The sequence below is a fragment of the Lepeophtheirus salmonis genome, chromosome 8, assembly GCF_016086655.4.
Source record: "Lepeophtheirus salmonis chromosome 8, UVic_Lsal_1.4, whole genome shotgun sequence".
NCBI lineage: Eukaryota > Metazoa > Arthropoda > Copepoda > Siphonostomatoida > Caligidae > Lepeophtheirus > Lepeophtheirus salmonis.
Window position 1 is genome coordinate 31144772 of NC_052138.2, and position 26197 is coordinate 31170968.

A 26197-nucleotide genomic window follows, 5' to 3' on the forward strand; every position below is an offset into this window, starting at 1 on the left:
ATTTTCATAAATCAACAAAGAAAGCAACATATAAATGGAGATACGTACCTGCATATAAAATAATGAGTTATAGGTAAAGTTGACTTTGTATATATTACATATTAAGGGAAAGGCGAGAAATTCATGTATATCTTCCTGTTTACTAATAAATATCCGTTATAATCCGATAAAATGTCTCATAACTAAAATTAATAGAAACTAAAATTGGCACTGTATAGAATGCAAAACCTCCGAGATAAAATTAAATTGGATATGTGTCACAATTTGTTGCAAATTTATGGTGAATTATGTATTTTATACTGTTTGTTTTTACCTTGACCTCTCAAAATTAAATGGCCTTTTACTCTGAACAAATAAAATCTTCGTACCAAGTTTGATTAAAATCGATCAGTAACTTTTGATGTAATCCTGGTGACTAACAAACTAACTAACTAAACCAAAAAATTATCTCTGTTCGACTGAATGAATTTATGACTCCTCTTCAGTCATTGATGGAAGGAGAGATAGGGGACAGTTGGAATAGCCTTTTTTTAAACATGAAAAAGATACAACCACAAAATTTACGTGAGTAATTTTTGAGGAGCATTTCTTAATTTTTAGAAAGGTTTCAATATTGCTGCAGGGGATCAAACTTCCATGAAAATACCGTACCAAGTATTTTTTATATTCATTATGTATATTTTTAGATTGATGAAGTTATGTATAAATTCATTATTAGATAGCATCTAGATTAATTACACTGTTCAACAGCAAAAATGATAGAAACACAATATATGCTCCATTTTATAAAATTTGATCCCCTGATTTCAAATATGTCCTTATTTTTTCTCTTTGAGCCTTGGGACCTCCAGAAAGAGACCATACATTTTTTTTTTTTTTTTTTAAGGTTCAAAGCTGTTAATGGACTCTATTCCTTTTACATTGCAATCTCTTTTAGAAAAAAAAAATAGCTTATCAATTATGGCAGTTGACTTTGCTAAGGCTTTCGATACACTGTCACAAGAATTCATAGTTAGGAAACTGTATCGAAAGTGATTTGGAGACACCATCATTCGAATGGTTGGAGAGTAACCTTATCAAGATCAAAAACAATGATACACTACAGACAACACAGTACATTTTTTGGAATAAAAAAGATGCCCGCCAAGGGCATCCGTTGTCAGCCACACTATTTATTATATGCTTGGACAAATTAATTCAAAATATACATGAGGAAAATATGATAAAGGATGTTCAATTACAGAGTAGGACTTTAAAATATATCAGCTACGCTGATGACATGACAATAATAGTAGTCTTAGGGCTTTTATGACAAATCACATGGATCAAATTTTAGAACCTTTTATAATAATATCAGTTATTTTAGGATCTTGGAGTCTGGACTTTTCATCAATGAGGAAACAACAGAAATGTTGTCTCCATATAGTAGCCTTGGGATAAAATATGTGCATGGAATAGGTATTGCAAGTAACTCCATTCTGCGGGAAAATGTCTTCTGAAATAAGCACCGTTCAGGAGTCTTTTTACAATATTCATATCTTCAAAGGATCTTGGTTTGAATATATCTTTTTTATTACTAAGTTTTTTTTTATTGATAATTTTAATTGTTTTCCAAGTCTATTGTGTCTTTGAATTGTTTAATGTTAAATAAAATCGCATCCCTTATGGCCAAGAAAAAATAAAGGTTCAAAACTGTTTTAAGACCTTGGTGTTGAAGATAAGAATAAAATATGTCAATATATTGAACTTAAAAAAATGCCAAAAATATTAAAAAGTATGGCCTTTTCTGAAGACCACAAGGCTCTGAGAGAAAAAATAAGGTTATATTACGAATCAAGATATCAAACTCTACTTAGTTTTGCATATTCTGTACTAGATTTAAAATTAAGAACTAGTGTTTAAAAAAGTATAATTTTGTTAAATAGTGTTATTAGTGAAGGTGTACTATGTACATAGGCAGTCAGAACCCCCTTCTATAGTATTAAACAATTAATTTCTCATTCTATAGTAACAATCTTATAAAACTAAGGGAAAAATTCTGATTATTTATTGCTTCCAGCTGATTTATATTCAACTCTCCATGTCCAGGAGAAAGATAGTATTAAACAAAAGTTGGAATTTCATAATGGTTTCGACTTTGTATTATATCGCCATCAACTCCATCAGGGGGAAAAAAAAACAAAAAAACTGATTTTGAAGTGTAAAAGTGTTGGTTAGAGGAACAATACTTTTTGAGACAGTTCAAACAGTTTTGCAAATGAATTATTGATTCTTTTGCAATCAGTTCATTTAATTATGTCAAAATTTAATTGCCAGTCACTGAAGAGAAATTTGTGATATTATAATGTTCAGTAGAAAGAGGTCAATTGCAACAAGATTTGCAATTTTCATCATGGTATTTATTCGTCGATATTATTTCATATATTTATTCTGTTAAATGTTATATATATATATATATTTAAGTTGTAACTTGTATAAACAAATTGTACAAGTTGCAATCATAAAATGGGATGACTAATTTTAAATGAAGGACTTACTTTAAAAGGAAAGTACTTGGGATAAGGATAATTGAATATTTATAGGATGATCGATATATATATAAGTTTGTGCTTGTGTCCTTTATAAATTGAACCTAAAAAGCTGAAATTTTGCATGGGTGCCTCTTTTGAGCCTGGTCAGGCTAAGGCGGGGGTGGCAATTTTCGGAAAAGGAGCTTCTGATGTACCAAAAACACAAATACCATTTTTTTTAGCTGAATGAGACTAGATAAGGGATTGAGTTATAAATAAAAAAGTTTGAGATTGGCGTCTCCAAAAACAAAACGAAAACTATGTTTATCTAATTTTATTCAAAATCAAAAAAGTTATTTGGAGAAAAAGAAATAGGGGAAAATTGCAATTTCTTTTTTTTTTTTCAGGTGTAAAAAAATAAAATTTCAATGAAATACGGGGTTCGTAATTGAAGTAAAGTTTGTAAAAATTTGTCTGGAGATTCGTTTGTATATAAATTTGACACATAAAAACAGAAATATCTGTCATTTTCTGAATTATTTTACATTTTTTGTTGGTTTTATTTCACCAAACGTCAATTTTCAATTTGTAAGAAGCAATGCCAAAAACAATACTTTTTGTACAAAAAAAATTAACATTACAAAAAAGTATTTTGAATTTCCGTAATAATTTTTGGAGTAATTGTAAAAATGAACCAGTTATTGCCGGGTTTTTTTCTCGAGTAAGAAAAAAATATAATTGGTTCTGTGTTTTTCGTTATAATGGCAATAAATACTATTAACTATTTTTTTGCAAAATTTGTACTAAAAATTTTTTTCGACTTCTTTGCGATTAAGTAATTTTTTTACAAAATAAAAAATAGACTTAAATATTTAAACAATTTTTTTATGCATATATGTTGATATGTTATTTGAAGTTTATATCAAAATATACTTTTTTTCTAAATTCATAATAATAGTACTAAGGTTATAAGAGCCAATAACAGCATTGGGGAGGGTGCTCTGATGAGACTTAGTGGATTACCTTACTTCAATTTGGTGAATACCAAATGCAATTAGTTATGTAGTATACAAAAAAGTATTTTTTTGTGAATAATTTAAAAATCCCATTGCCGGGTTTTTTTTTTCAATTATTATTTTGGCCATTGTTATAATGCCAATTACTATTAACTATTTTTTTGCAAAATTTTACTAAAATATTTGTCGACATATATATTGGATATAATAATTTTTTTACAAAATATTAATTGACTGTAAATATTTAACACTTTCAAATGTATTTTTATTTATTCATAATCATCATTTATTTAGTCTTCTTTTATTAATTGATTAATAAATTTTAGCTCTTGCATTTGACTCGGTAGTCGTTTAAGGATCGTAAGCAAATGTAATTTGTGCTATAACTAAAGACTGGTAGGTGTATCTCTAAATATATTCAATTAATAAGGAAAATATGTTGGTATGTTGTACTAGATTTCGGCGTGTCTGGTGAGTCTCTGAGTATTAGAGGTAAAAATCAAAAAGTGGAGCAACTGTCCCCAGTACATATGAGCAAGATTGAAGACAGAAAAATAATACTTATACCCCTACACTTTTTGATTGACAGAGAAAACGTTGGTTATTAATATTTTATTTAACTGGAAAATTACTAATTTAGAAATATATCAAGAATTTGGCAAAGGAAATATATTTTTAGGTAGATATATGAATATGTAATATTTGCAAACCTATACTGTACAATCATTTTCATAGTACATAGAATTAAAAAAATATTTTTTTATAACTTTCTAGCTGATTATTCTACTAATTAACATACTATTATAAAATAATATTTTTCTAACAAAGTAAATTAAATTAAGTATCAAATTATCTTAACTATTTTCTTAACAACTGTGTCGATAAAGGAAAAATGAATATCGATTTAATCAACTACTATTTAAGAATGTTCTTATATATAGATAGATTCTATTAAAATAACTTATCTAGATGAAAGCTTTCAATATTTTAAAAGAAAAACACACACACAGCAAAAATGATAGTTAAGGGCTATGCATAAATATATACGCAAGTTTTTACCATTTTTCCCCCCCTCCCTCCTTCTTCAAAAATGTTTGCATTTGGTACACATAATATATAAATTTAGAGTGAAGCTTACTTTTTTACATAATCGAAATAAGAGGTCCTTCAAATCTAAAAATGTTTATTTTAATCTAGATAACATTGGCTACTTTTTAGCAATTTTAAAAAATATTTAGAGGTAGCTCAAATTCCTTAAAGTTTTGAAATTGTACACCTTTTAGAAAAAAAAAGGACCTTGACCGGGGTTATTTTTTTATTACTTAATAACACAATTCACCAGATATATATACAAAACATTTAATGTAATTCTAAATACACATTTCCTTGAATATTATACCACTGTTATTTCTCCAAGGGGGACGTTACTTAGAAATTGTGTATGTATTGTTGATGTTCGTCGGAGCTCTGCTCGTTTGTGACAAACATAGCATTTCAATCTCCAAGCCATCCACCTCCCGAACCCTTTACCTCCCATCCTCTTTAGCATTATTATTGAGAAGTACAGCTAGTAAAAAATAGAGGCCCAAAGTAATAAATGAATGTTATGGTTGTTAGGAACGGTTGTTGGGTAATTTTACTTTTGAATTTGAATTAGAAAGTAAAAGGATTATAAAATATTTTCATGTCAAGGGGAAATTATATAAAGGAGATGCTCGACGCGCTCCGGAGAAATTATTCTCTTGAACATTGAGTTCTTGCCCCGATCGTTCCTGAAGAAGGAAATATACTTTATGTATATGGACTTCAAAGACAATTCCTAAGTCAAATGGAGTAAATGTGATATTAAAATGTTTACTAATATTTAATAGATGCAACTCCATCTGACCAATTAAAGGAACATTAAAAAAATGGGTTTGAATCCTTGAGCCTTGGGTAATCTAATTTCTATTAAGACCTATGTAAAAATACTAAGTGGGCATTTCTACTTAATTAAGTCATCAACAGCCGAGGCTTAGGGGAAAAATTAAATCTAACTGACTATTTACGGCTTATTTATACAAAATGAGAGACTATATTAACTTTACCTAAATCTCTGGGTAACTCTGAGCCTTCACCGAAAACGAAATAGATTAAAATATACTTAACTCTTCAATGTTTTTGATATTTTTTGGCATCAAAATAGTTCTATCAAGTAAACATGTTTCATAGAGTAAAAGTAGCCGTGGAAAAAGTAATTTCCCACTTTATTTCAATGCTATATAAAAAGTGTTACAATCATCCAATATAATCCAAGTATACACCGTTCTATTTGATAACTTGTTGCCAAGAAGACCTTCTCGTAAAAGCCTTTGTCCCTATTCGCAAAATACTCGGACAAACAATTTTCTCAGGCCTCTATTGAACTACATAAGAACTTCCTATCCGAGATCCCGGAGCTTCTTGTGCGTCATCAAAGATGTATGCGGCCTAGTGTCGTCTTGATACCTTGTTGTCTCCTATTCACCAATGCTGTCCTCTTCTGTTCAATCGACATATTCAAACGGTCGAGTTGTTCACAGTAGAGGGCAGATTGAGTGGGAAAGAAATCTCTCGAACCACTGTTGTGCAACAACAACCGAATGAGTATCGGCCCTTTATACACTGAAAATTTGCTTATTCGCTTTCGATGCGTTTTTCTCTTTCAAATAGTAAAACTGTAAAATTTCTTTCTATGAGACCTTCATAATCGACTTACGATAATTCACCGCTGAACCGCACAAGGGAAATACCATTCCAAAGGGTTTGTAGTACACACTCATCACCTTTACAACGTATTATCGTATGATCCAATATGTCCAATACTGAACAGGATATACTTAGCTTTAAAAAAAAGGGTTGGAAATACGAAATTACTTTTCCCCAGCCTAATAAGGAAGATAAACTGATTTTTGAAAAGAAAAAAATAATAATTACTCGTAGCAGGAATTGGATTGGAGTTTTCCAGATCCCAGATGAAGTAATAATAAAGTTTAAATAAATTGCTGTGACAAGTGATGAAGTCTAGAGTAGTCCGATACATCACTATTACCTACGTCATGACTCGGCATTAAGTTAAATTAATAGTTAAGTTACACGACATTAGACATAAGTAGAGTTGAGTAGTTTGTAAGGAAAAAGAGCACAAGGAGAAGCCCCTTATTAATATCAGCTGCCTGTTATATTCTTTTCCGTGGGAGAAAGTGAAGTACTGTTATAAAGAGGATAACTTTCTTCATTTAAAATAGCATTAGCACAGGTAAAATGATATTTAAATTCATATATATTTATTTTACTATGAATTTTAAACAAGTTACACCAAAGATCGGCGAGAATACTCACTTCAGAGGAAGACCTTAACACCACAACAACCGATTAAATCATGAACAAAAATGAAGAAAGATCATACGCAACTACCGTTTTTCCTTTTCTTATTTTTAAAGGCAGTTGTTTCATAACAAACTACTCAACTTTAGTTAGGATTCATTATTGTAAAAAAAAAATAAACAAGAGGAGAAGGCAGGAGCGAGTGTATATATGTCATATAATTGGCAGCTGAAGTTAAAATACCCCTTAATCCCACTTCTCCTTGCACTCTCAGAAATCCCACCCCTAGTCATAAGACACTGATTCATAAAAAAATCATTTGACGTCATAAATGTGAAAGCTATTTTTTTTAGGTCAATATTTCACCAATTCTGGCAAATCCTTTAAACAACATTACTACTATACATATTAATTATATAAATACGTTATTTACTTTAGCAACGACTAATTTTTATAGTAATCATACGAATATATTCATGCATTTAAGGTACATATAAATGTTTATACGTACATGGGTTATTAAAGTACATGGTTTACTCATATTTATTAATATTACTTACGTATAGGTTATACAACAAAATACTCAACGTTGCCAGCTCTGTGATGAATAAATAGAAGAGAGGTGTTCCAATGATTACAAACACGTAGGTGAAAATCCTACAAAGCCTTGTTGAGCAGGAAAGAGGACCAAATCCTTGGAAAATTCAAAAATATTTCATCAAACATTATATTCATAAATCAATGTACATCTATTAATAAAGCCTTTTCACTGATGTGATATATTGTATTTTAATTGAAGGCAACGGCATCTTGGAGGTTCATAGTTAATATATTTATTTAAAAAAATAAATTTATGAACCATGAATACCACTTGATGTCAATTTTAAACAATGATCTTTGAAATAAATCAAAGTAAAAGTTACTGAAAATCTTTATGATTGGCTAAAGGTATGATAACTTTTTTTTAAATCTTATCGTTATAAATGTAATGATTAATTTATTGCTTACACTAAGCAAATAAGAATTTGAATGTTGCTCTTAAGTTGTTCCAAGCATCTATTTAATTGGACAAATTGTGTCTGTACCGGGAGTATTTCAACACTGGAGCCGAATTTTCAAAAAATCTTAAGGAAACTTCATTACAAGATTTAAGAATAAAAAAGACTTAACACCTGCATTGAATACTACTTGATATCATTGTTGAACGATGATATTTGAATTAAATCAAAGTAAAAGTTACTGAAAATCTCGATGATTGACTAAAGTATGATAAGTAGAAAAAAAAATATTACATATACATATTTAATAACTAATTTATGCCTTCAATATGATTTTTTTAAATTTGAAGATTGATTTACAATTCGAGTGCTCCTCTAAATTTGGTACAAACATATTTGAACAAAAGGAGATAGAACATCAAATATAATCATAGTGTAGTCGTAACAAGTGACCCGTTCTCCCTCCACGTGTTTCAATATTGCAGACTAATTTTCAAAAAAAATATTAAAGAAACTTCTTCATTTGCTTTAAAAATGACAAAGGACGAAGCAAAGATATTGAATACTATTTAATGTCAAAGAAAAAAACATGGATTTTTGAAAAAATAAATTTAATATTAGATATCCCTATAGAACAACTGGAATTTTAGATTTAATTTTGTTTGGGATAGATTAGCAACTATAAATGTAGAATAATGGTGCATTCATGATTGTTTGTCAATCCATGACTACTTTTCCCTTTTTAATAACTCGTCATGTCTAATGATAATTAATTCATAAGGTAGAAATGATTAGCACTTTTTCCATTCTTCTTCTTATTATAGAAAAAATTAATTTCTCTAGTTTACCTCTGTTTAGAATTCATTACATCGTAAAATTTTGATTTTGGTATGAATACATTAAAATTTTGAGGCATAATTCCATCATTTTTCTAATAGAAACAACCATTAAAAGGTTTCTTAAAGTAATAAACATTGTATATTTTTGTAAAAATTCAAAGAGAACATCAATTTCAAACAAAAGTACACACCGATGTCTAAGCATCATTTATTTATTTCTTGAAGGCAACATATCCTTGAGGCAAAATACTTTAAGAGGAAAGTACTTTGAACCATTTTTCTTACTCCCTCAATACAATTTTGAATTTCAATTTAGAAGTAATATATATAAATAAAATTATCATTCCAAGAGTTGTATTATATTACCAAATTACGGCGCCACTCTCGATCTTTTTGTAAACAAACTAACATAAGTAAACAAGCTCTTTCCCAATATAAAAAAATACTTGATCCCATTGGATGCAATAGTTTTTTTATTCTACACTATGTATGGACTAGAGATAGAAAAATATATTTTTGTAATCAATGCAGGCTTAAATCCTTCTTTTATTGTCAATCCCATTTTTGCATATATATTTGAATACACAACACCATTTTAACATTTTCTTTCATCTTAATGGATAAGAGGTTTTTACTCTTATAACACTTGCTTGTTTTGTTATTCAAGATGGCCGATATCAATAATATTTATAATATTCGAGTGTAAGAATAATATATGAAAGATATTTAATTTATTGCTACAAAATATCTACATAGATATTTCTTTTTTAAATAATAAACCTCTTGACCATGAAATGTTCTTATAAAAAAAAAGAAAATTGATTTATGTCATTCTTTTTCTACTTGATTTAATTAAACAAAGATGTACGATGATGAAAAGGACACATGGAATGGCCTTTAAGACAATCTAAGTTCCATTCCTTGATTAATTTTGTACATTTTTTTTTTGTTTCATATGAATAAATAAAGAAATACTGTCAAATAATTCCATATTTTAACACGTTCATTACATGTTAGGATTCTTTTTGAAATATCCTTTTATTTTAAGTAATGTAAAAATTACATGTTAAAATAATACATTTCTCATCTTATATTAGAGTTACATTGCATATATATCAGGACTGAAACTGTCTCGAAATACAAGATTGTCTCCTTATCGTTCTACAAGTACCGGTTCTTGAAATGCTAGAACCGAAACCAATATAGTGGAACCTAGACTGCAATATATTGCTTATCAGTTCATGTGCTTTTGCTTTGTATGCACACTCTGTGTATAAGGTAACTGCAGTCATGTTTGTATCTAACATCGTTTCCTCAGACCGAATTTTCTAGCAACACCCCTTGTTATAAGTGTCTGTTACCAAACTATACCTGTATAAAAAAAGAACTGAGACAAGACTGGAACCGAGGCCTGGCACCCATACCGATAAAGCGGAACCAAAACCGTTGAAATGAAAGAATGTGGACCGATAGAAAAGCTGAACCTGAGTAGGGTACAACCTTATTGAACAGTGATTTGGTACTAATATTGATTCTCGGTCCTATACCAATTTTTTTTGGTTTGGTCTTAAACAATGTTTCCCTAAACGATCTGAACCACGTGGAACCAGATCACGTACATATTTTGTTGACTGCATTTTACTGCAAGAGCATTCGGATAAAGTTGGAAGGAATTAGTTAAAATTATACTTGTCTCAGACCAACCTAAGATTTTCATTTCGAAAACCAACACTATTTCGTATATTAAGGTAGTCTCAAAATAAGAAAGGGATATATAGGAAGACAATTGAGCATACGTTCAGGTTAGGTTCATTTCTCTAGGTTCAATAACAGCAATACTAGATTAAAGGAACCTAGGGGGTGTCGGCATATTTTTAATGTTCTTCTCAAGGAATCAAGAAAAATAAACATATATCCAATTGTATTCCGTACTGTCTATTAATGCTGCATTAAAAATCCCATAAACTATCTAAGGAAGGGAGTTGAAGCTCTTTGAAATGACAAAAGGACGCCATTACAAATTCAGAGAAGCCTAAGTAGCTGAATAAACTTTACTACCATGGAATATAAACTGTGGAAACTTCAAAAGACTATTAGTTGTGATGAGAATCTAAGAAGTGACGTACAAAGTAAGCAAGGACCCGGAAGAACATCGAAAAAGTCCAAGATAAAATTTATTGGAAGCAAAAACAATCAAAGCCCAAAATGGTGAAGGAAAGGGGAATTTTGAAGCTATCAATGCTTGGGCAGGTCCGGAATTATTAGAGGATAAAGCCTATAAATTATGTTACGGTCAGAACCTCAAAGAGAACGTATGAACCAACATATGGTAAAATCCAAACAATTATCTGAAGTTTCGACTATGTGATAGCTTTATAGAATAAAAAAAGATTTGTATCAAAAAATTAGATGCCTTAATGACCGAATCTTTACTAAAACTTTCCAATAAGTCCCCTTTTATAAAAAAGTGATATCATGTCTAATCAAGAGCCTATCCTTGATGGCCTGGACGGGAGCTTTTATTTCAATTACCTAGGGGCGTTTGTACCTTTTTAGCCTTCGTAAGAAGAAGGACTAATTCATTTCAAAAAATCTGGAACTTTTGATCATTTCTTAAACTACTTTACAATGAGATAAACCGTCTCCTTTAAGTACTTTGAGAGATTAACAGTCTCATTTGTTGGGGGTCCTGCGTAACATAATTCAGATATAGTGTTCCTCCAAACGCCCACCATCTTCAACTGAATATTGATAAACAAAACAAACAAAAAAATGTATATATTTTTTATCAATCTTTAATTTTAGCTCTCTAGCTTTTCAAATAAGCGAGATACATACCCCTGAAGTTAGTCTCAATTTATCTTCAAAACCTGATGTATATACATTATAAGCATTTTCCAAAAGTATGATTAATGGGGTATTCCTACTTCATAATTATAGTCCATCAGGTGTATATACTGCTTATGAAAATATGTTATTATTCACATGATAATGGGATAGGTACATATTTATTGATATTATGAGAAAAATTGGTATTGATGTATATTTAATAAGCAAATAGTATCATCCAAACTGGTGTGTTGATATCAACAGAAATACAAATGTCAATTGATTTATTTCATGTTCCTAAGGCGTGAAAATAGAGGAAATCAAGGGGATTGCTTAATGGTTTATTATGAGTGTGTTTTAAGTATTTAGAGTTAATAATATATTTTTTTATGTTCCTGTTAATGGCGGATGGAGTTGGAGTTCCTCATCATGAGCAAGCAACAAGCAAAAAGGCAATGCAACTTAGATCTTCTAGATTCTAGAGTTGATGTGATGAAGATTACGTACATTCTTAAGTGTTCTAGGAGCCTGGTTTTTATGTTGGCCAAGATGAAAAAAATGGAGAATAACTTTCCCGGATATTGAGAAGTGTAGGGTATAATTTAAAGAGGGATACAAAGTTTTTGTTAAGTTTAGAGAAGAATATAAAGGAGGATCCCACTAAGTAAATGACTCGCCTCGCCACCGATTTCTCTGTGGCTCCTAGGACCACCAGGAGGGCTAAACAATTTGATATTTTTTTTCCCCAATGACCTCACGCCACCTTCAGAAAAGCCAAAAAGTTCGAGAGGTCCAAGAAAATCATCAAATAAATCAAGGCAAATGGGTCAATTGTGAAGTTTTTCTTAAACAAGAAGATTTTCATAGTTGATCATCTCCACAACCTCTGGAACGACCACTGACTTGTGGAAACAAAAGAAGAGGTCAAATAAATTTATCACACTAAATATCTGGCCTAAAGAATGGTCCTCGGCGTTCTGGCCTCTGATGGAGAAAAAAATACCTCCTCTTTTTTTAGGCTGGACAGGAAATTGGACATGTGTCCCACTATAAGGTTCTTAGTTACACTATCGTGCCATGGCTGAAGAATAACTATCCAAGTGTAACTACGTGTGAACTTAGGACGGCCCCCCACTCATACGTCCGCCAAGCGCCAAAAGTTCTGCGCAGATAACATGGCTCGATTCTGGTCCAAGGAGATATGTCCCCTTCCTCACCAGATTTGAACCCACAGGACTTTTCTATATTGGGCACTTTGGAGATGAAAACCAACTGGACCTCACATCCGGATATAGACTCACTGAAGTCCTCCATAGGGGCTGCATGGTACAACTTATCAGAGGATACACTAAGACTTACATGCACGAAAGATGATTACAACAATTTTTTCTTGACTATGGGTATAATTATGATTATCTTTGAGGATGCTAAAATAATATTAATATCTATTGAATAATTTGATTTTGTGGGTACAATTATCAATCACTGAGTAATTGTAATTGCATTAATTTAATTGAATGTGGAGAGTAATAAAAAATAATAAAAACATTTCAGCATTCGAAAGATAAATAATTTATTCTACTGTCTAGAATAAAGTTCCTACAAAATGTGTCTAATCATACCAAAAAACAAGTAAAATATTAGCATCATATTTGGATACTAATATTGTTCGCATATTTTCATGCAAATCTATATTATATTATTGTTTTTTTTAATTCGAAATATGACTTTGAATCAAAATTGTACACAAAAACGCAATATATTTAAAATTGCTTTAAGGGACAACCCTACTGTACTTAAAGGCTTCAATTGTCATTTTTTGTGTTTTATGGCTTAAGTAATAATAATACATGGGGTTATTAGCTGGCAACTAAACTTGATGTTACATCAATAATACACGGTAATTGATAATTGTACACACAAAATAAGATCCAAAAAATTTCAATATATATTCATTTTCAAGAAAATGAACGACGTCCTTTACAATGGAACTTTTTATTATTTCATCATTTATTCGTTTAAAAAAAACAGGAAATGTAAACTCCTTTCCATTTTTCAGTTCTCTCTACAAGTCAGATGAATCTTAGGTCAGACGAGAGAACGTACAAGAATCAGGAAATTACTCGTGTGTACTATAAATGACTACGAATAACAACGAGGAGCTGCTGGGGAATTATACGTGTATGTCCATTTGGAACTCAGAGTAGAGGTGAGGATTGACATCAGAGTAATTCATGCCTATGCATTTAGTAGATAAGGATAAATTATATCTAAGTTTCCATACCTTCATAGCTGCTCGAAGCTAATCTAATAAAACGCTATGACAACTGAGGTACTCTCCCTCAAAAAATTCTTAAAATTGTCAGAGCTACCACGTTAATTTCACTTTGTTCCAAAATTAAGGTATTGGAACACACGCCGACTAAAATTCACATGTGTTACTGTTACTTAACCCATAGAACAAGAAAATGACAATTTGTCAATTTTCAATCCCAGTAGGTTTGGTCTTTAAAGCTGTTTTTTAATCGCTTTTTTTTTGTTTGTTTAAATCTTTCTTTAGACAGGAAATAATTTACATAAATATAATTAAACATAATACTATAAAATTTCTTCACCAGATTAAGACTTACATATACAAAATACTGATATATCAAACCTAATAATATTAGCATCTAAAATCAAGAAAATACAAACAATTAACATTTAGAGCTAATTTGCTTTTAAACTAAAAAACAAACTCGGTTTTTTTTTTTGTTTTTTTTTGCTGTTTCCTAAAAGTTTCAGTATCTTCGACAAAGTCCAAAAATGCCTTGATGCGTTTGATAAAGGATATTTAATAAATACACGGCCCAGTTCCAAGTACCCTTCATCGTCCTAGGGATCTATTATTCAAACACTACCTATCCAACCACCACTGAAATTAAAATAGCACGAATATCCTACGCAACCACAAGTAATACTACAGTTATATTCCTTGCTAGGTAGCTCTTGACATTTAATAATGCATTCACTATGCATTTTAGCTTTAGGAGTACTTTCTTTATTTTTTGATGACACGCCGAATAGAATTATCCCCGTAATTATATTAATTTTTAAATGTTATTGTCCTCCAGGCCCCTCAGGCTTAAACTAATAAATGATCTGAGAATATGTAATAGTGGGTATTCCGCATAAGCATGTCTAATAGTTTTGAATAATTTACCAGAATCTTTAGATGGAGTGCTGAAAAACAAAATTCCTGTGGCTATTTGAAATTGAGCCTTGAATTTTCTTCCATCTGCTATTCGGGAAGTCGAAGACATAATCCTATGCATGCAATTACTTGATAGACTTAATTCTTTAATCCATCCATCACACCTTCACAACGCGAAGTCCTCTTTTGAATTAGAAAAAATCATTTTAAAATGCCAAGGAACGGGCACATTGTGTAGCTTGGCATGTCTAATCAGAAGAAAAGTTAACTTCCCGTTAAAGAACCGTGAACACCAATATCATGTATTGTTAGCTGATTTTTTGTGAGCGCTTCCCCTTCAAAAAAAAAGGTTCTGTAAATTATTGAAAAAAGATTTCTTCCCATGAGTCTTATCAATAATATCGACGATCGTTCCACAATCGTACGCGTTTTAGAGTATAATTTCGATTTAGAGCCATATTTCAAAATGAAATAATTATCAATAAAATGTTAAAAAACATTCCAACATTTGAAAATTAAAATATTTATGAAGTTAACGTCAATACATTTACTACAAAGGGGGTATTATTATATTAAAAATCAAGTAAAATGAAGGCTCTTATTTGGAAACTAATATTTTTTTCAATTGCATAATATTACTATTATAGTAAACACTAAATAATATACCTTGTATTACAGGTTAAAAAGTTTTCCCGTCATAAAAAAAAGTTTGATTTTGAATGATTTTTTCAGTTGCACTATAAATTTTCTTATGGAGTATTTAATAAATATGCAAGGTAAAGTTGTGTCAAATTGTTTCAAAATTAAATATAATTAAGTCAATTATTTAACTATTTGTAAGAAGTAATTCTCGTAAATATTAAATACAACAAGTCCATTAGATTAATTAATAATCAAATACATTGGATATGAAAAAAAAATTAAATTATTTTACCCTTGCTATGTCTAAAATGTTAATTTATTATTACAAGTTGTCAAATAATCTATTTAATTTCAAATTATATAGGTAACCTCACATTGCTTATTTATTAAACATTCTATAAGAAAATTAAATGTTAAACTGAAAAAATCCATCAAAATTGAACTTTTTTTGACAGCAAATATTTTTAATTTGTAATAGAAGTGTTATTCTTTCATTTTAGCTATAATATAATATAATTCAGAAAAATATCAGCTTCTCCATATGAGACTTCATTTACTGGATTTTTGTATGATTGACCACATTTCGTAGGAATGGAATTCAAGATAGCTTAATAAATAATATATATTTTGAATGCTGGACTGTTTTTTGTTTTGTTTTTTTCAATTGTAATTCCCTTAAATTTTCATCTACAGTATGTACAAAAATTGATGGTGGTTTTGAAAAAAAATCATGAAATAACCTAAACAAGTTGTGTTTTTTTTTTGGCAAAAACTTCATTTACTTCCCAATATCGTCATATATCTTAATGCTTAATACATTTTTTATGCGTTTTGACATATAGATTATTCAAAGTATTTGGAGAATTTATTTTAATTCATCCTCTGAAGTTGCTGTCGCATTTTCATTGAGTTCCCTCTGGACCAAGGCTCACAAATTTTCAATGAGAGACAAATCAGGAATGTTGGCAAGCCATGTACATTTGCCCCAGAAAGAATTCAAGTTGTCTGAACAACACTTTTGTGACTTTTTGGAGGGGTGAGCACGGGCAGTATCCTGCTGTAAAATGGTTTTTGATGTGTCAAATAACATTTTCCTCTTCAAAGGAGGTCAAGTTTCTTCAGTACGAGACAAAGCTGACATCAGAGACTTGCTGAGGATCTCCGTTACGTGGTACTCGGCCGTCACAGTTTGGTTTCGTGGAATCAGGTGAAGTTCTGACACTGCCTGGTGGCTGATAACGATCCAAACCTGAATTTTCAGAGGAAATTTCACAGTTGGAGTGGGTTCCACATCTCCCTTATCTCTTGCCCAACCCCGATCTGTTTGGAATTTGGGACATGAAAAAGCTCAAATGGACTTTCATCACTGAAGAGGATACATTTCCAGTCATCTACAGTCCAGTGTTTCCGCTCACGACAGAATTGAAGCCGGGCCTTCCTTTGGTTTTCTCAAAGTTTGGGGTACAGACGAGGTTTGTATGGCAACCATTCAAAGAGTGCCTCAGGTAGTTTGGAAAGATGAATTGAATATTGAATAGCCCTTTGAAGTCAATCTTGCTGCAAGTTTACTTGTGGATTGCCTCTTTTTGGTCAAAGATATTGAAATCACCAGTTTGGGAACTTTGCTAATTTCTTTCTTCCTTCCTCGACCCTTCTGATTTGCAAGGGTTTGTCCATCCTTCCTTTTCTCTATGGTCCTGAGAGGAATCTGTAACCTTTGTGCAACGTCTCTCTAGCTTGACCCACCCTCTATTATACCAACAGCCTTGGCCCTGGTCTCCAAAATGTGCTCTCTCACTATTTCGGATATTGGATTTCAACTAAGATCTTGTTGTATTTTCTGAGCCCTTTTATACTGATGTATGATGCAATCATCGAAAAATTTTGCATCAGAAAAATTTAATATTGCCTAATGATTGTATCATCCAAATTTCATTTTATAAAAATAATTTTTTCTGTACTATAAAACAGACGGCATAGTGTTTTAGGATTGTGTTTTTTAGCATAGTGGAAGTTCATATTTTTTACAATAATACTAATATCGGGATATTCTACAAAAGTGTTGAAGCACAACAGGTATAAACTTCCTAAAAAATTAATGTTTGACAACTCAATATTATATAAATATATAGCACATTTTCCTATCCAGCTGTTTTTAAAGTATTTTATATCTTTTTATAATTAATACTTTCGACATAGAAAGTTAATCATCAAAAAACAAGAAAGATGGACTAAAAATAACCTTATTTTTTCTTTTAATTTTGCTTGATTATTTGAAAAGGGCAACTCTTAATCCAGTTTTCGATTGTAATAGCAATGTCAATTTTACCGATAACTCGATATTGTAGGAAATATACATTTAGCCTATAATAAGTATAGATAAACTTTTTTGTTATTTATTGAAGAGAACTTTTTTTGGCTATCTTTTAAAAAGAAACGATTATTTATGTTTGTTTATTTATTTGATAGCTATTATATAATATATGATATTGTACATAATTTGTTTTTTTACGTGAAAAAAGTTTACTATTTTTATCAAAGCACATTACATTAATTATTCATAATCCCAAAAAAAAAAAAACTCAAAACAAACCAGAGAATACATGAAAGGTTATTTCTCATAAATAAATACTATATAAAGTAGGATAACATATTTATATCAGGAGTGAAAATTTGGATATGATTGCTTCCCTTGCATATATGAGGCTGTCAATACAAAAGCAAGCTGTAATATTTTTTAGTCAAAATTGAGTGTAGACTATATTTGTGTTTTTCGACTAATTGTCATCAATTTCTAAGTACTTATTACTCTTATTCCCCCTTAGAATGTGTTGCGAATTGTGCTTTAAGTAGCCAAAATTGATTCTCATGGTAAAAGAATGAGATATCAACAATTATTTAATCTTTAAGGGTCATATGAAGATCAATACTGGGTCAAACGTTATTATTTTTTCATCTCTAATAAGCAAATTTTGAGACGTTAACAGTCATTTTTTGACAATTTTCCTATAATTAATGTTATAGAACACATAATTATCTATCAATTGCTAAGAAAAACATTGTCCTAGTCGCCACCATAAGCATACAGTGCGATAAGAGATAGAAGCGCCCCTCAGAAGGCCATCGAGGAAGACGATTAACAATTTATTCCATTCAAGGAGACATTATAAATAGTCCCACAAATTTGAATGCAAAGCCTATAATTGGTTCAAATATATCAATAAATTATTTGCCTGTACTTTACTGTAGTGACAAAGGTTGGGAACTTGGTATCGACGGATATTTTTTATTTTGCATTTTATTCCTTCAAAAGAAAATAACCATCAAACGTTCAAATAATTTTTTTTAAATGAAAATTGTCATTGTTTCACATACAATATGTCTTGTAATGGCAAGTAGTTTCGTACGACTCTGCATCTCAAAGCATGGTTTGGTTGGAGAAAAAATACAAAAGTTGTGTGTTATTGTCGAGTTCATTATAAATTTGTATTGAAAGGTGCGTGGCATGTTCACTTTGAACAGGTTCTACTATCTTTACTATCAACCTCTAAACAAGAAGATAGACAGTTTAGAATATCAAAAATATGAAAAATAAGAGATTGAAGGATTTGGCATATTTCAATGAACAGTCATAATACTCACCCAAACTAATTGGGATACTACTTCAATGATTAATATCCAGGATTAGAACAACCCTACTAAGCCTTTTATCATCATTTCAAAAAGTCAACTGATTTGTTTTTTCGAAAAAAAAAGAAATTTAAATGTTTTTTTTTAATGTTCCTTCAATTGGTTAGATGGAGTTGCACTGATTAGTTATAAGTAAACATTATAGTATTAAAATTACTCCATCTAACCTAGGAATCTTTTAGTGAAATCCATATACATAAAATATATTTTTTTCTCTAGGAATCACCGGGGCACGAACATACACACTTCAAGTTCAAGAGAATAAGTCCCGAGCGTGCTGTCCAAAAAATAGAAATATCCTTACATAAAAACAAATCAGTCCTAGGAATTAGAGAATACTAAATAGAAGGTCGTATTTTCAAAAATTTAATAGACAGTTTTTCGTTGTCCAAAATTATAAATTAGTAAAATGTCTTATTTGAAAAAAATGAACAACGAAAATATATTTTATAATACTATATTATGCACTTGGTATCAAAAATTAGATTTGAGTAATAAAAATGAAGAGATAATCAAAAAAATGAGCATAAGAGAATATTTATTTATTGAATATTTGGAATTAAAATATTATTGCAATAATTATCTGTTTTGTCTATCATACTTAATAAAATAAAAGTCCTGGCTATTAACAAAAATTAAATTTTTATGAAAAATTTTTTTAGAATACAATATTAAAAAATTTCAAAAAAAAACTTTCACAAATCCAGAAAAAATTTATAAAGTTAAATTTCTAATATAAATTTTTTACAAAAAATTTATAGAACTAAATAACAAATATAACATTTTTTGGAATAAAATTTCTAAAATTAAATGACAAATATAAAATCTTTCTGAAAAAAATTTCAAAAATTAAATTTGGGTCATTAAATTTTTTGAAAAAAAAACTCTGAAATTAAATTTGGAGTATAAAATTTCTAAAAAAATTTCAAAAATTCTGAAAAAAGATTAAAATTGAATTTTCTGAGAAAAATTTTGTGTATTTACAGACAAGAAATTTTTTTTTTTTTTAATTTGAAAAATTAAAATAAATTTCAAATTTTTAGTAAAAAAAGATCAAATATTAAATTTTCTTGTAAGAATAAAAAAATCATTTTTGGGTTGTGGGTCTACAGCCCCTCCAGTAGTCTCCCTCCCTGCGGACCCCACTGTTTATACGTATAATCTATAAATGCATACCCATTTAATATTTTGATGCCATCCCTCAATTTTTCTCTGACTTCAACACGTACATAGACTTATAATCCCCTGACAGCACATCAGTGTTACTCTTAGTAAGTCATAAGCACGGGCTACTTATTGATTTCTATATACATAGATGTTCTCCCTTTCAGAATGAAATAATGAAGAAAACATCTTTAGAAAATAAAAACCTGTTCTGGGAGAAACTATTAACAAAAAGTCTAGTAGGCGTTCTTAGTAATACTTTTATTCAACTTTTCCTATAAGTGTTGCTTAAGCCACGGCTCTTTGAGAGTGGCAAAAACATAAGCTGTGACATATTATCTAAATTTACACTCACGCTGAAATTTTTTTAACAAAACTTTGAGACACGACCTTTGTGAACATGTTCACTCAATATGGCCGCCCTCAGCAGCAATTACAGCCTCCATACAGTGGCGGAAAACCTTGCAGGAGTTGATTATGAACTTCTTGGACAAGTTGTTCCACTCCTTCACAATGCCGGCCTTCAGGAAATCCACGTTTGGGGAGATGTCTGGTTAGTCTTCCTCTCCAAAGTGCACCACACAGCCAAATACAACGGGTAAAAATTCAGCGAAAATGTCCTTTGGCCAAAAATCTGCCATGTTGTCGGCGCAGAACTTCTGGCATTTGGCCGATGTGTATGAGGGTGCACCATCTTGAGTCCACACATAGTTGTCCTCTCACTTGGGTCTTGAGCCATGACAGTATGGTGAACCTCTACACCTTGTAGTAGGCCTCCTGGCCGATTTTCTCCCCAGCCTTAAAAAAGAAGGGAGGCATCTTTTTGCTGTCGGACGCCACGACACACAGAATCATTGTTTGGGACGGATGTTTTGTACAGAACACCCCCTTGACCTCCTCTGGTGATCCCCCAAGCCAACCGTCGTTCCGACAGTTGTAGACCTGGTCCACAGTAAAAATCTTATCGTCAGAGAAAACTTTTACTGTGGATACATTTGCCTTGATCCACACACGAACTTTCTTGCACCTCTGCAGTCTCCTTTCATTCAGAGTGTCCGTCAACACGTGGCGTGGGGTCCTTGTGTAAGAGGAAACCCCCAAGTCCTCTTTCACAGCCCTCCCGATTGTCCCTCGTCCACGACAAACTCGTTAAACAGGCGATTTTGTGGGATCCTCCTTGATATTTTTCATCTTGGCCACTTTGAAAATGAGGCTCCTGGAGCACTTCACAATCTCCATAATCTCTGCCACCCTTTGGCATCCAGAAAGTCTGAGATCTTCTGCCTTTTTGCTGCTTGCTCACTCATGATGGAAGATTTGTTTATTTTTGTTTACTTATGCAGAATGGATAGAAGATTCGGAATATGCAGGGGAAATCCACACAACCTCTCTATTCTAATTACATAATTAGCATTTATTAACAGTCCACATTTGGCTTCATAACCCTGTATATAGTGATCCCTAATATATATATAAATATATGCACCTTATAATTCTGTGCATTTTCAGTATATGTGAAGATTTCATAAACTATTAACGTTGGTATGTAAAAATGAATTAACTCTCATTACATTTTGTATTTAGCGTACAGAGAACCCTGTTTTTTCGGGGGTTTTAGTGAGCACTCAAGGGACTAAAGTACTCGTCTGTCACACCATCATATTATTATTTTTTTGTCAAAATCTAATTATTATTCTTTTATTCTTGAGGAAAGCACAGATATGAATTGATATGAGTATTGAATAATTTCATGTGAGTTTGTTCGTTAAAAATAAAAAGTAACAAACAGGATTTTTCAGAGAGTTATCTTCTGTACACAAAATTACTCTGGGTAATGCCGGGTACTATCGTTAGTATTAATAAGAGAGAGGAAAAGGAAGAATATATTCATTTTTTAATGTGTTGTGAGTAACTAGAGAAGACCAGAGCCTTAAATATTGAAATAGTTAGAAATTATAAATGGATCAGGAATTAAATCATGTCTATATTTTTGGTGAAATTGAATTTTGTTTTAACTAATGTCGAATATAGCTTCAGTACTTAACTTTTAAGTTTATTTGACTTGCATTAAATATATATTTATTATTTAAGGCTTTTATATTGAGTTTGAGTCTCAAAGAACTACTCAACAGAAAATATATTCTAAATTTTTTCCCATATTAATGAATCAAAGTATGTTTGTTTATTTGAATGTTGCGTAATGACTCATTTTTAAAAACGAGGTCAAAGATTTAAAAATAGAAAAGAAAAAGCAAGTACACGTACGAAATAATGAAAATGACTTTAGAGATGGGGTTTAGCAACGAGCGTGCGCTAAAGTAAAGTGCATTCAGAGAGCGCTTTAGAGACATTTTCATATTTTAAAGAATATATCCAGCTGTTATTATTATCCCTTCATTATTAAGGAGAGAACATCTACGTTTTGAGTAGCTACGTATGAGTGTAATGAAGAAAAATGGGGAGCTACAATGAAGATTTGTTAGAGAGTTATCTTTTGCATATATTATAAGAGCATAGTTTGTCTGTTAGTCGACACATTATTGCTCCGGACAATGCCGATTAGTACAAGTACAAGTGTTTTTGTACTCAAAGTAGAATGGAGGATCAACAGTGAGTTAATTCCTGGTAGCAGATGTCCTTGATAGATACAAAGTTAGAATTAAGTTTATTTTCTTCCTGGCGTAGCTGATAGTAGCTTATATCACAGCTTATGAAGAGCAACATTCCAGAGTTTCGTCATTTTTTGGTTTCTTTTGATATATACTGACAGTACTTAGAATTTACAGCTCTAAATAAGGTTTGAATTAGAGTCTTTGCTATTTTGTAAAGATTACCAAATCAAAATTATTATGGATCACGAGATGTGTTTAGGTGTTGATAATCACCTCCCTTTTTTTTTTTCTATGCCATCAAAAACTGTTAACCTCAATCCGGTCAACGTTCCGGTATACCGGAGGTATCTCAAAATAAAGTCAAATTAAAAAAGAAAAAAATCTTATTAAAATTAAGGCATAAGAGAAGAAAAAAATTATTCTATAATTTTTTTTTAATTTGTTATTAATTTTTTTGAATTTATTATGTAGTTGGTTTTGTAAGTTGAAACTTATGAAGTAACTATTGACGGCATAAAAATATAGCTAAATAATTATGGATTTTCTATTTATTCCACAATTTATATTATTAAACTGTTTCATGAACAAGATACAAATGTCAATAAATAGAAAATCGACTATATAATCATAAAAAAATAACAATTTCAAAAAATTATAAAATAATTTTTTCTATTCTTATGCCTTAATTATAATAAGATATTTTTCTTTTTTTAATTTGACTTCATTTTGAAGTACCTCCGGTATACTGAAACTTTGACAAGATATAGAGTAACGGTTTTTGATGGCACAGAAAAAAAAAGAGGAGGTCCTCACGCGCACCTAAACACTTCTCGTGATCCATAATAATTTTGATTTGGTCAACAATGCAATATAGTAAACACTTTTATATGTATTAAAGAGACTATAAGGTAAAGAGGCTTCATGTGTATCAATCAATAGTTGATAGTATTTGAATTATAATTATGCTCTAAAAAATTATAAAAGTTATTGTAAAGGAAAATACATAACTTGAATCATCTACGAAGAGTATTTATATTTCATATTTTTTGATTGAGATTAAGTGAATCCTAAACATAATTCAAATACATAGTTTTGTTTACTTCTTATTTCAACCATCTTGTATCCTCTTTTTTTTGTCTCGTTATTATGTATGTAATGAGTAAGTAAAGTGGATGCAACACTACAAACGAAAAAAAATAATAATTGTATTCCTTACCCATGGTACTTATCACAGAAAATGTATATAAAATAGAATTGGCTAGAGTCCATGATTTTTGTCCCGAATATGAATAAACACCGGCTTCAACAGCTTCATGCAACTCATTTTCAAAGTTCATCAACTTATTGCGAGCAGAGCTCTTCCAATCTATTTCATCTAATGAGGTTGTTTCGTTCCAGAGATTATCTATGAAATCTCTATGAACACGTTTGACACCTAAAAAAAATAAAAAAATTGATGTAATAACTGAGATTTTGTACTAATTTGTAAAGGGTACAACAGGTTATTAGTATTATGTGCTTAGAGGGCAACTGTCCCAATTAGTTATTATAATCTCAGATTCAAATACTATGATAATTGTTTGCATATGTATTTGACAAATAATGTAGAGGAATATTTTCAATATCTTATGTGAAATCTGAGGCACAAACATGAAAGGTATTTAGGGTTTTTCAATATTATTTTGATTTAAAAAAAATTTAATCGCCGAGATCTCAAAACAATTATGTTAGAATATGATGTAGTGTTGTTCGATAAACCGGTACCATAGTTAAAACAGGCTCCTTAGCTTTACAAAATTTATCATATAGAATGTGGACACAAAACTTGCAGTAGCATGACTTAAGTAGGAAAAATATGATTCTTAGGGAATCAAGAAAAGCAACTCAAAATCAATTTGTGATATATTTAAATATTATATTTAGCAATATTTTTATTCAATATGTTCTCCTCCTAACCTACATATACCAGCCTCAACACTCCAGTGAACAAACTGACAGTCCTTGACTATGAAGGAAGTGTCCTAGGCGTGCATTGCGGTCATGATGACAGCTCGGAGCGAATCCAAATTTGGATGAGAAATGCAGCAGACATTCTTATCCAAGACACTCAAACTGCAAAGTCCAGGGAATTGAGATCAGGTCTGTAGTGGTGTCATATAGAAGCAGTTCAAAAGTCAGCCATATTGTTCCTGTATAATTTTTGGTTCTTCTTGGCTGTATAGCTAGGGGGAGCTATCTTACCCCAGACATAATTTTCCTCAGGATAGGTGTTCTTTAGCCACGGCAAGATTGTGTACCTCAAAACTTCAGCCTTGAAAAAATACAGCTGTATCTTCTTCCAGTTACTGTCGATGACGTACTGAACCATCTCTTATGCCGGGATGCAAACGCATTGCAATTTTTTATTGATGATACAAAAAAAAAATCATTTGATGAAAACAAAACTCGGATGTCATTTTGTCTGCATTATGCATTATTGACCTTGTAGTCAAAATAACTGGTATAAAATCGTAATCAAATGCTACCTCAAGTTGTCTGTCCTCACTCTGTTCAAAATTAATATTGAAAAACGAATTTGCAGCGTTATAATCAAATAACAATGATGAACTTATGATTAGGTAACTTCAAATTTTAAGTAAGAAAATAAACATACAAACGTTGATATCGAAACCGGTACGAAAATATTGTTAACACTTTGACCTATGTTATACTCAATTAATGTATCATTATAAAAAAGGCTAAAAAATGCATAATTTCTAATAATATATGTGAGTAACTGGTTAATTATAATTTGCAATTGCAAAAAGTAATAACATGGCAACTAAATACTTCAATTATTGACTGTGACGTTAGAATCAGCAGAATAAATTCCTTACCACACTTATAAGCCAACTCGTAGGATCCCTCAATGCATTGAAATAAAAGTCCACCAAAAAGCACCAAAGTAATATTTATGAAGCAAAGGACTAAGCATCGTACTAGAATTACTTTGGCATTGGATGTGCTACAGTTGATCGTAGTTGAAAGCCCCATAAATGGATTCATATTTACTCCCCCACTCAAGATTTTTTCATCGGATTTTATCAACTTTTATTGGAAAGAAACGGCATAGTTATTATATGAACTAAAAAAATAATGAAATCCATAGGAATGTTCATATAACTTTATTATTATTTCTTGGAAAGCTTCCAAAATTATCCTTAGCCCATCCTATATACTCTAGCTTTCAGTTAATGACTTTCTCATATTATAGATACACATTTTCAGTATCTTAATATCATTCAGCGTCCAAAATAAATAATTAGGATTCAATATGGTTTAGGTTATAGGTTATTAATGTGCTTACATTAATTCAACAT

General features: G+C 30.8%; 1 protein-coding gene across 1 annotated transcript in view; it reads right to left on the reverse strand.

Moving 5' to 3' along the window:
* Window positions 1-25975, reverse strand: part of LOC121123217 (TWiK family of potassium channels protein 7) — a 53568-nt gene extending 27593 nt beyond the window's left edge. The window contains exons 1-3 of the mRNA XM_040718348.2: window positions 25715-25975; window positions 24055-24273; window positions 7432-7565 (exon numbers count right to left, since the gene is read on the reverse strand). Of these exons, the coding sequence (XP_040574282.1) occupies window positions 7432-7565; window positions 24055-24273; window positions 25715-25883 (522 nt within the window). The 5' untranslated portion in view covers window positions 25884-25975. The remainder of the gene's footprint in view (window positions 1-7431; window positions 7566-24054; window positions 24274-25714) is intronic.
* Window positions 25976-26197: the final 222 nt, after the last annotated feature.